At 45.2% G+C, this 12,093-nt stretch overlaps 1 protein-coding gene across 7 annotated transcripts in view; it reads right to left on the reverse strand.

The window, feature by feature from the left end:
• Nucleotides 1-9,650, reverse strand: part of NAXD (NAD(P)HX dehydratase) — an 85,488-nt gene extending 75,838 nt beyond the window's left edge. The window contains exons 1-3 of one of the 7 annotated variants that reach the window (XR_008442966.1): nt 7,057-8,052; nt 5,459-5,830; nt 1,757-1,907 (exon numbers count right to left, since the gene is read on the reverse strand). Coding sequence is in view for 6 of the 7 variants with exons in the window: in XM_054011382.1 (XP_053867357.1) it covers nt 1,757-1,907; nt 5,459-5,830; nt 7,057-7,654 (1,121 nt within the window). In the remaining variant the exon portion in view is untranslated. The other 6 variants (XM_054011428.1, XM_054011420.1, XM_054011382.1 and 3 more) reach the window with 6 other exon arrangements.
• Nucleotides 9,651-12,093: the final 2,443 nt, after the last annotated feature.

Raw genomic sequence — 12,093 nt, forward strand, 5'->3', positions numbered from 1 at the left:
TCCTTGTTGTTTTCACTGAATTTGGTCACACCTGTTCTGAGGTGTTAGCGTCTTTTCTTGTCTGAGGAAAACCTGTTTATCAACTCCCCCTGACATGCCACGTTTAAACACCTTTTAGTCACAGACTTTAAAGCATAATATTAGTGAGTATCCATAGTTTCACACACAGCCTTGTTACATATATTGTACAATGATATTATTGGCCAGCATGTTATTTGTTTTCAAATTATACCTCACAAGGCATACGCTGTACAAAAATCATTGCAGTGTGAAGAGTGTGAATACAGAGGTGCCTAGCTCACAACCACTGATACATAAACCACAATTTTCCCAGTGTGCATACAGTTAGCTATCACTGAGTCACTACACATTACTCCAACCATCTGCTTTTCCATATAATTTATTGCGTGCTACTATGCACAAGCCATCAGTATTTGTGTTTAACAGTTCACCTGCTACCTGCTTTTGACTGGATGCTTTGCAGCTTGGCCTTAGGCATCTAATCATTGCTTGAAAAGTTGGATGTTGAATAAAAGAGAAAGGAATATTATAGCCATAAAATATTCTGCAATTTTCAAGTCTAACTTTTGTTTCAGTATGGAGTTGTTTTTGTTATAAAAATATCCATTTGTGGGTCAAAAACCCATGATACTTACTCCTTGTTTTCTTTAGCCGATCTGGATCTAGCTGTTTTTTGATGTAGTTGGCAATGGCAATGTAGGTATTATCGGTACTCATCCTCAGGGTTTGATTCCAATTCTACTACATAGTGTATGTGCAACATGCCTCAGGTGGCACGTGACCAGGATTCAACACCAAATTTGGTCCACTAGTTGGATCATTAGCTTCCCCGAGTTGGGCCAGATACTGACAGGGAGTGCAGTGTGAATGCTGATCCATGCATTTAGCCAAACGGGGGCTGGTGTCTGTCTTCTTTCCACAGCATTTTGCAAAATGTTTCCTCATATGATCTGCCTTCCCATTCACTTTTTCTTTGCAATTTCTGCCTTTAAGACTCTCTTTGATGCCACCATGAACTTTCTCAAAATAGCCATGAACTGGGTCAAGTGGTCTTCCACCTTTGCTCATGCTGAAATACTTTGACTTGAGACACTGTACATGGGAATTCAGTTGCAGCAATTGTAATCCAGCTAGCCAAATCAAGAGACAGAGTACTGGACTAAACAGTTAGTTTGGCAATTTACCTCAAACAGAAAATGAAACTTCTGAATCTGGGAATTCCCTTTCTCTGTTTGCCTAACAAACATGTAATTTTCATTGCTATAGCAAAGAAGGGGTAGTCCCAGATTCAGAAGTTTCAGTTTCTGTTTGAGGTAGCTTAGGCACTAGCATACAGTTTAGGTGGAGAGTCTTTTTTGTTTTATTTTAACTGAAATTAAAAGGGACCATGTTACTGCAAAATCATCATCAAATTGCTCGATATTTGCCAGTAATTTTCATTAGCGTGTTCTAATAATTTTATTCTTCCAGTTTCCCAGTTTAAACTGGTATTTACCAGCCCTGTCCTAAACTAGTTTTCCCGCCAGGAAATTGCCAATCCTTAAGTCTTGCATCACTGACATAAGGGGACATGTATTCTGATTCTAATGATGGACTAAGCAAAGGCCCCTTTGAAAACATGGGGTTCACAATCCCTTAAAAACAGTATTTTCAATTTAAATGCTTTTTAAAAGTAGTAAAACATGTACTTGAGATCCCTAATCAACAACAGCATATATATTTCTGTTTAACTTACTCTTGACATCCTCCCACGATGCCTATCCGTCCATCTTGACCTTTATGCTTCTTTGCTGTTAGAGGAGGAATAACATTGCGCACCAATTGAAAAATATTCTCCATATCCTTTATAGAATGTGTTTTGTGTAGTGAAAAGGCTCTCTCGATAACTGAAAAAGATAAAGACATTAAAAAATTACTTCAGAAATGTTTCTTTTTAAATTGATAGAAACCTCAGTGAATTTTGAAACATTCAGAAGTATTAGTGTACTCAATTTCTATAATAGAGGTGTTACAGTCGTACAGAATGATTAAAAACCCAAACTCTCCAATTTTACTTTTAATAAAACTATTCAGTCTTGTACTCAGTAATTGTCCTTGCCATACCAACACCACAAGTAGAAAAAAAGATGTTTGAAGAAAGTTAGGACACAACTCCGAAAATATTCTGGTAACAAACAAGAAAATACCGGCTCTGTGCAATGTCAGCAGAAAACCCTTTTCTCCAACCTTTATAGAATCTAACATTAAACCAGACTAGCTAAACTGTAGCAAAAATCACTTTATAGTGTTCAATAATGATAAATATTCCTGGCTGATCTCTTGTTTTGAAAATCCTTCTATAATACAGGCATTCCACTCCCATTGGGATCAAAACCTAACCTTCTTGGAGCATGGCCAAAATATCATTGTCACAATGCAGAATATAACAAAACTCATCTCTGCTCTGGAAATAGGGCAATATTTCCCTCTTAAAATTACTCCACATTTTACAAACGATCATAAAATCTACAAGAAATATGCATCCCATACACCTCACAACCTACTTACAGGGCCATGGCTGCTAAAAAACCTTCAGTTTCCTTGTTTTTCTAGAACAGAGACTCTAGAATGAGGGGAAAACAGTAGAAAACATGAGAAAAAAAGGAACTCTAGACTGGATTTCACTTCTGCCTAAAGATTTCACTTCAACTTTAGATAGAAATAAGTAAGGTCCTAAGTGATTAACATATATGTTGCCTTAAATAATTACTTTTAAAGCATATTTTATTATAAACTGTAAAAAACTCATGATTGGAAGTCAATTCCGAGTTTCTCTTGCTACAGTATAAAATTACAACTATACATCTGCATCATCAAATGTAGTATGAAAACCTGGCTTCAGGTTTTCACAGTTAATAGAATGTCTTTCAGATTAAAAGTGATGCATTTTAGAAGCAATAAATATTAAGGCTAAATATGTACTGTCAGGGCCATCCCTAGCTATTTTGGTGCCCTACGCAGCCGCCCCCCCCCCCCCCTCACGGGGGAGAGTGGGGGCTGTGTGGGGCCCCAGGCCTCTGTGGGAGGGAGTGGGGGGGGGGGCTGTGTGGGGCCCTACCCCAGGCCTCCACAGGGAGCTAGCCCCAGGAAGTGGCCAGCCCCCATCCCCAGCCTGCTCTGCTCCCCTGGCTCCCAGGCTTGGGGGGGGGAACTGCTCCCCCAGCACTTGTCAGCGGCGCGGCAGGGAACCAGAGGAGCAGAGTAGGCTGGGGCCGGCTCACTCTACTTACCGGTGAGTGCAGGCCCAACCGCTTCTGGAACCCTTAGGAGAGTGGGGGCGGGACTAGGGCAGGGAAGGGCAAGGGAGGGAAGAGGTGGGGCAGAGCAAGGGAAGGGGCCCTGGAGAAGAGCCAGAGCAGGGGCTGAAGCAGCAGCAGCTGCGCAGGGCACCAGGAAATTTGGTGCCCCAAATTTCATGGTGCCCTATGCAGCTGCATACTTTGCGTATGGGTAAGGATGATCCTGTGTACTGTGTTCAAGATTTAGGAGCTTAAGTAATTTTCTGTATCTGTTTTCTAAGTTAGACTGAAAAGTGAAACCACTATTTGTAAGAAAAACTGTGGTATACATACAGGTTCTAATTTAAATATTAAAATATTGCTCGAACACTTGGATAAACTATTATGACATCAAAGTAATACTATAGACCAGATATCCATTCAATAGAATAAGAAAGTATGTTAACTTAAACCAGAACAGGCCCGAACATTCATTCAACACTCCACTAAATTTAAAGAGAAGTTTGGAGGTCAGAGAAACATAGGACTGGGCCTTACATTTATTTGGTTATTTAAATGTCCAAACTATAAGTTCTGATAGCCTGTCCCGAGCCAGAAACTGGCTTACAGAGTTTTATTGCTAATTCTGCTTATCTCTATTATTTTTTTAAGACTACCCATCCATTGAATACTGAACCCACATATGATTTTAAAAACAAAAGTAAAATAAAACAACTGTTAATTCCAACCTGATGGGCTATAAACATCATAAGCCATATAGGTTTTGCTATCAACGCTGACAAAACAATTGGTATGCAATTACTGTTATGGTCCATTCTTTCTATGTGAACATACAGGAGAGATGATCAATATAAATGACACAAATCTTGAAAAAAGTCTGTGTTACTATGCACTGCATATTGATTAGACTCTAGTCCACACACCTTCTGTAAAGGGGGGGGGGGGAGAACAACAAAATAACTTTGAATAGATGCCAATTTTAAGGATATTCTGAAAAATCCAGACCCTAATAAATTCATAAATGAATTGGTTCAGGAGGAAAATAAGATTCAAGATATTTTTGTAAAGAAATGCAAGTATTTGAAGGATAGATCCTCAAGCAGACATAAACTGTCATAGCTCCATAGCATTCAGCTGAGCTATGATAATTTACATAATTTGAGGATCTGACCCTTGGCCTGTAGATAAAGAATACAGTCACATAATTCAACATCTAGAGCAGGGATTCTCAAACTTCATTGCACCACGACCCCATTCTGACAACAAAAATTATTACATGAACCCAGGATGGGGGGGCCAAAGCCCAAGCCCCACTGTCCCATGTAGGGGGGCCAAAACTGAAGCCCAAGGGCTTCAGCCCCAGGAAGGGGGGCTATAACTTAAGCCCTGCCACCCAGGGGAGGAGCCCTCAGGCTTCGGCCCCAGGTGGTGGAACTCAGGCTTCAGCTTCGGCCCTGGGTCTCAGGAAGTCTAAGCCAGCCCTGGTGACCCCACTAAAATGGGGTTGCAACCCACAGTTTGAGAACCCCTGATCTAGAGTGAAATCCAGGCGCTACTGAAGTGAATGGCAAAACTTCCTTTGACTTCAGCAGGGTCAGGATTCCAGCCGTAATGTTCAAAACATGTCTGACATACCCACTATTAAAAACCCCAATACATGTTATTTTTCGAGGTCTTTCATTACTTTGAATTAACATTTTCAAGTATGATGAAAGCTTTGACAGCAAGATTATTTCTGAAAAATGTTAAGATCTATATTTCTTTTTTCAATTTTATGTAGACTATTGTTTTATTCTGCTGCAAGACACATCCTTGCTTCCAGATCATTTTCAGTAAAAGTTAAGCTCCTAACATATTATATACAACTGCATTCTATACAGATCTGAATGTGACATGAACTGACCAGTTCTTATGGACTACTTTTCCAAAATGTTCGGTCAATATTTAGAATTTGTTCGAGTTTTTTTTTTTTTTTTTTTTTTTTTTTTAATATCAGTACAATAGCATGGCAAGACATTTCAATTCAATTTACAGACAAAAAAATCATCACAATATTGAAAATAAGTCAAAGCTAGACATTTATTTTCAGATACTAACACCAGCCATCGCACAAATCTTTTAAATATAATAGATCTTATTTATGCTATAGAATGAAGTACCTATTGGTGGAGAAAGTGCTGCTGTCATAGCATTATAATTAAAGTTATCGCCATATGATCGGTGATTTGCTCTCTGAGGAGGACTAGTTGGCATAGACTGTGACCTTTGTGATACTGTAGAAGAAATTCCTGCCAACATCTGTCCCAACATTTGTAACATCTGGAGTTCTCGAGCATGCTCAGCTTCACGACGCTTGTCCTCAATTTTAAGCCGCTGCTCTTCATATTTGTAAAATTTCTCTTCTGTATCCACACTTTGTTGTAGGAATTTTTCCATCATTTTATCCAGTGTTAAATTTGCATGGCGTTTTTTTGATCTTTTGGGTTGAGAGAGTGGTTGTGTACTGGTTTGAGCATTGATTTGTTTAAAGCCTAAAACAAAGTAGATAAAATTATATTCAACCTTCCAGACATACTAAAAGGAATGAGTAAATAGTAAAACTGTTCCCCTTGTGAAATATAGATCTATTTTGCCATATCAAGGTATTATTTTGTTTCAAAATTAGGCATGATTATTTCTGATGATTTTAAGAATACCAAAATAGGGAATACATGCTTATCCAAAAAGTTATCTGCATAACCTGAAATCAAATAGGGACACCTTTTAACTGCTGTAGTACTAAACTTCAAAAATAGGAAGAGGCTTTTTGATCTTTTAAAAAGGTTTGTGAAGGCTATTCAACAGTACAGCCTCATTTGTGTATTGCAGGTAATTACACTAATCAGAATTGAGTTTCAGCCTGCTGGCGTTTTAGATTTGCATTTCAAAAAAGATGTTAGTGTAAACAACACTTTGATGAGATTTATGTATAAAAGGAGATTGGTCAACCAATTGGCTAACTTCTGAGTGTTCTGAAGACAGATTCAGGTTTTAGACAAATACACACAGCATAAGATTGGACTTTAAAAAACATTTGTGCAGAGTACAAAGGGCAACAGGGAAAGGGGCAGGCTTTATCTTGCTTTCTATATTTCCCACCCCCTGCAACTGTACTATATAACTGAATCAAATAAGAGTTCTTGAAAAGGCTCACTTAGGTTTTTGGCAAAGTAATGACAGTACATAAGAAAACGATCTATAGCAAAGTTTAAACATAGCAGGAATGATGAGGATGCTGCTGTTTTTATCCAAAACGGTTTGGCACCTCCTATCTTATCTCTACATTAGTTTCCAATTTGTTTCCTATTGATAAACGAATTAAAACTAGCAGAACCTCCATTCTCCCTCCCCCATATTGCAACTATTATTTACTTTGTAATTTTTTAAGAGCTTCCTGAACTAAATTCCTTTCAGCTCCTGTTTTGGTTCTGGGAAGAGTCAAAGGGACGAAACACTGGGATAGGGAACGAGAAGAGCAAAAAGGAGGAGAAGAGAGAGAAATTAATGGAGGAGATAGGACTCCATAGTGGGGGGAAGGGGTTAAAGAGACTTAAAGGCGTTTTAATCCAGTTCCCCTTGAAGAGGATGAGAGAGCTCTGGAAGGGAAGAGGCTAGTGTAGAAGCGATTGGAAGCACGTTAGCTAGAGGCGCTAGTACTTCTATTGTATGGGGGGTACAGATGATATGGGGGCGAATACGGGGGGAGGGATTCCCCTACCGGCGTGTATACGGGGTGGGGCTCCTCGGCCCGGCTGCTGGTACTCACCCTCGGCGGGCGGCACGGGGATGGCGAACGGGGGGCACTCCACCTTGATGGGGTGCTCGGCGTAGGACGAGCACTCGCCCGAGTCCTCGGTGAAGTGGTCGTGGGGGGACTCGAGCTCGGCGTCCTCGTCGAGCTCGGTGTCGGGCTCGCGGCTGTTGTGGGGGGTGCCCGGCGTGGGCGGCCCGGCGGCGGGCTGGACGCTGTCGGCGGGCTGGGCCAGCGGCTCGGGCGCGCTGTCCGGCCCGCCCCGGCAGCTGAGGATCCGGTCCATCTCGTCGTAGTACTTGCAGATCTTGCGGGCGTGCCCGTTCTTCTTCAGCCCGTCCCGGGCCTGGTAGTACTGGCGCTTGAGGCCCTTGATGCGGATGCGGCACTGCTCCGGGGTGCGCTCGAAGCCCAGCTCGGCCAGGCGGCAGGCCACGTCCCGGTACACATGGCTGTTCCGAAAGTTCCCGTCCAGCGCGGACTGCACGTCGGCCTCGCCCCAGATCTCCAGCAGCGCCCGCGTCTCCAGGTCGGACCACAGGAAGCCGCGCGTGTTGGTGATCATCCTCGGCCGGCCGGCCGGCGCTGCAATGGCCGCGCACCGGGGAGGGGGGGGGGGGGTTAGCGCCCGCCCGGCCTCGCCTACAGCCCCGGCGGCGCAGCGGCAAGTGGCGGAGAAGCGAGCGCCGGGCCCCACATCCCAGCCCGGGCCGCCCCCCGCACAAACAAACTTTCCGGGCGCCGCCCGGTCTGGGTCCCCCCGCTGCAGATGGAGCCGCGGCCCCGCAGGCACAGGGCGCCGCCCGCTCAACCAGTCACCCGGGCGCGGCCGCTCCCCGGGCCCCGGCAGGACGCTGGCTGGGCTACTAGGCCCCGCTCGCTGCTCATCACACGGTGCCCCCGCCCGCCGCGGCCGGAGCCCCGCACGCTGCCCTCCCCCCTCACTCACACACACACACACACACACAGGGCGCCGCAGGCAGCTCCGCGCCCAGACCCCCCCGCCCGGCGTCACCGCGCACTGCGCGCTACCTCACCCCGCACGCCGGGGCTCAGCCGGGCCGGCCCGCGGCTGCTGGGAGCGGGACACGCGCCGCTCTTCGCAGCGCCGGAGCTACGAGCTCGCTCAGCCCGGCCAGGCCCCGGCAATGCAGCGGTGACTCACAGACAGCACCTGCCGCTCGAGTCAGGCTGCGGCTGGTTCCTTAAACAACCAACCCGCCCCGGTGGCTGGTCCTCAACCCTGCTCTCTGCAGCTCCTGGCAAACATCCCACTCCCCGTGCGTCACGCTCCCGGGGAACTCGCTAGTTTTGTCCATCATCATCACGGTAAAAGGCAGGTGTGGAAGTTTTGCGCCTGGGTGCATTATTTTTAGTCAAGACGCACTTGGGGAGGTTATTGTGTTAAGCGCTAGGCAAACACCGAGGCCCCTATGCTGAAAACTGGTCCATGTGATGTGGATCCCCTTGTTAGGAGACAGCTCCTGCCCTGAGCAACCGAATCACCTTTTCAATAATAATATCTTCTTACCAAACACCAGCTCCAAAAAATAAAGCTTTCAGGTATAGCTCCCCCCATATAACGTTTCCTGCTATTTACATCTCACTCCTATTTGGACACTAGTGAATTTCACGTTGTCACTGTCACGTTGAAGCCCTGGATTGCGAACATGGCAAGGGAAAGTCTCCATCCAATTGACTAAAGAACAGTTTATATTCATTACACATTTCCACGTATACTAGGTTTTATATAAAACGATGAAGGCACAATGCATAGGTTGGGCCTAAACATTAGCTAACATTTGTACAGACTGTTGTAGACATAAGACAACGACTGAAATCAAATTACAGCTCATTGCTGTTCTCAGCTAAGGGCCTGTGTCTCACAGTAGGAAGCACAGCCCGCTTCCTGAACTCCTTCTTCCAATGCTTGCCGTGGCACTGCTCTGGGAAAATACCCACCCACGCTTTTCTTTCTAATTCCTCCGCGCCGCGCCTGAAAACCCAGCAGGGGAGTCCGAAGGGTGGGGTGCCCTAAAGAGCATCAACTCCAGGCAACCCAAACCAACAGGCAGTTTGTTTGATGAGTAGAGACCCTGCTTGGGTACAGGACAGTTTGCTTTGTCCAGCCGTTTTCAGAAAGCCAGCGACACACGCCCAGCAACACACCTGTCTGGCCTGTGGCGAGCTGAGAAAGCTTCCGCCATTCGCTTAGGCTGGCGGCAGCTGCCGCCCACACAGAGCTGCGGGTCCCCCATTCCCTACTGGCGAGAGACCCAGTGGAGAGGGCTTATACCTTTATCATACTGCAGCCAGAAGATCGTAACTACAGCCGAGGCCAGTGCTACGAGCACGCAAGTGGTGACAGTGCCCCTTCCCCAGATCATCTCGGACGGGGGCCTGGGAACGGCCCCAGCACGGGCCCCGCACGCACCGCTCTGCACTCTCCTCTTACCTAGCCACCAAGCGGGGCTCACACCACCTCCTGCCAAACACATAGGCAAGCGCCTGACACAACTCATCAGCGCTGCTTCCGGCTCCACGCCACCGCGCGCTGCCCACACAGGCCCGGAGCGCCACGCCTTCCTCTGGGGCACACCCACCAGCGGCAGCCAATCCCGGCTCTAGCCGAGCTCCTGACAGACACACCAGAGCCGGGCTGCCGGCTAGAGCGGAGGAGCCCGCCCTGTCTATAGGGTGCACTTAGGGTCGAAAGGGGGTCAGGGCCTGCTGATCTAAGGCAACAAATATGCACCAGGAGCCACCTTTCCCACCCCCTGCTGCACAGACTGAGAAAAGGATGAAAGTTTCCCCACTCCTGCTTGAATGGAGTGTGAACAATATTATGCATTGGCCAAAAGATAGGTGGAAATGTAGGGAGGAGGGAAACACCTAAACCCAAAGCAAGGAATAACATGGCACTTGGATTTTGAAAGGGGGTCACTGCCCAGCACACTCTTCCCCTCCAGAATCCAAGACCAAAGGCAGAAACTGCTTGATTCCCCCTCATTCTGACTTCTTGAGACCTGCTTGGAGCCCAACAGATCGTAAAATCTGTCCTCTAAGAAGTTATCAACGTTGCCAAAGGATTTAGTTTAGGATTGTTGCTTGACAAAAGATTAGGGTTAAAAATCCAAGACCAGGATACAGTTAAAATGTAAATGAGATTGTTCAAATCAGGATTTACTTTTCATGTACAAAATAAATTTATAATATAAGCTTTTCAAGTTGATGGTTTAATTTTTTTTATCCTATAAATTATCTTTTCTATTTTTTAATTTGATCTCTTCTTTCAAAAAGCTCTCTATCGCTCTCATCTGACCAGGGTTGTCTGTGTGACACTCTGATTTATGAGTGAGAGTCATCTCTAAATTGCTATTAATATCTCTTGGTAGATCATTAAAATGGGATTATTGAAGTACTTCCATTAACTCCAGAACATGCCAGGGTGAATGGAAATGCCACGATTATGGACATCCCTAACTGTATTTCACATATGAAACCCAGGTAACAAATCAAAAGAGGAGGCTAGCCAGTGAGGTTGAATTTGGCTCATAAGAAATCTGAGACATTAAGGCTCAGGACAGTTTTACTTTCTGTCCTGGATTCATGCACAGTTCTACCAAGAATACTTTTGATATCAACTCATATAAACACCTGGTCTAACAACAGGGACAAAGTCAGTACAGTTTTAATGGTTTGGTCAACTCTTATTCTGGTAGGGACAAGACAAATGATTTTCTCCAGTCATTTTTTTTTTTAATTTAGGGTCACTGTCAAGTATTAATTAATTTAATTATTTTTAGTTGCACTTCCTTAATATAGGTTCTTCGTGTTTGCTATGAATGTAAAAAAAAATACCAGTTTGGGCAAATTTCCTCTGTACTCATTTAGCATGAGTAACCTCTTTTTTCCTGAGCTGATGTACAGATTGCATGGCAGCCCAAAAGAAGTCCAGTTCTAATGAGCTTTAGCTATTCCAAGGAATTTGACCCAAGGAATGGAATATTATGCTGTGAAATTACAAAGTTCCAACTCCAGAGTAAACATGTCTGGAACCTGGCATTGGGGACAGAGGTCATGTAGCCACCTTTGAATCTTGTTTCTGATGATCATTTGTCCATTTGGGGGTGAGGAAGAAGAAAATGAATGTCTGTTGACTCCCATCAAGACATCTCCTGCTTTTAGTATGCAGGATACTGGCAGCTGCACCAAAGACGTATTTTGTGCTAAATATAAAAGTGATAGATGACAAGATGGGAAGTTGTTAATTACAGAAATGTTTGTTTCAGTGTTTCAATCTTCTGATATAGCAGGATCCTTTGAAGTCTGTTGATGCAGCAGTGAAAGGTACTCCTCCAGAAGCTCTGTTTCTCAGTTACTTTGAGGTTTTGGGGGAAGGCAACTATAAACCACGTTTGCGCTCCCCATATTCGGAGGCTGTTCAGTGGCTAGCCTGGCACAGACCCGGGATCAGTTAGAGCAGCTTCATTACTGCTCTAAGATACACTCTGCTTCCCATAGACGACAGAGCCAAAGGAGCCTTAGGCAGAACAAAGAATCCTCCAACTCCACATCTAAAGTTGAGCGAGTGATCCAGGCTCCCTACTCTGGTAGTCATAGTTGCAAACCTGAATCCACAGAGCACATTCCATAAATATCCCACAATGATTAATGTCCCCGGCAGCCAGTACGTCCCTCGGCCTGCGCCACTTCCAGCAGCTCCCATTGGCCTGGAGCAGCAAACCGCGGCCAGTGGGAGCCATGATTGGTCAGACCCGCAGACGCAGCAGGTAAACAAACCAGCCTGGCCCGCCAGGGGCTTTCCCTAAACAAACGGCGTCCCAAGTTTGGGAAACACTGAACTAAGGACTTGGGGAAAGCCGACAGGTACAGTGGAGCACACAGTTCAGACAGAAGTACCCTATAGGGGAGGATATATTAACGGAGATGTCTCCATAGGTGCCAACTTTTCCCTGTGCCAGTGGGTGCTCAACCCCCCCC

Source organism: Malaclemys terrapin, chromosome 1, assembly GCF_027887155.1.
Source record: "Malaclemys terrapin pileata isolate rMalTer1 chromosome 1, rMalTer1.hap1, whole genome shotgun sequence".
Lineage (NCBI taxonomy): Eukaryota > Metazoa > Chordata > Testudines > Emydidae > Malaclemys > Malaclemys terrapin.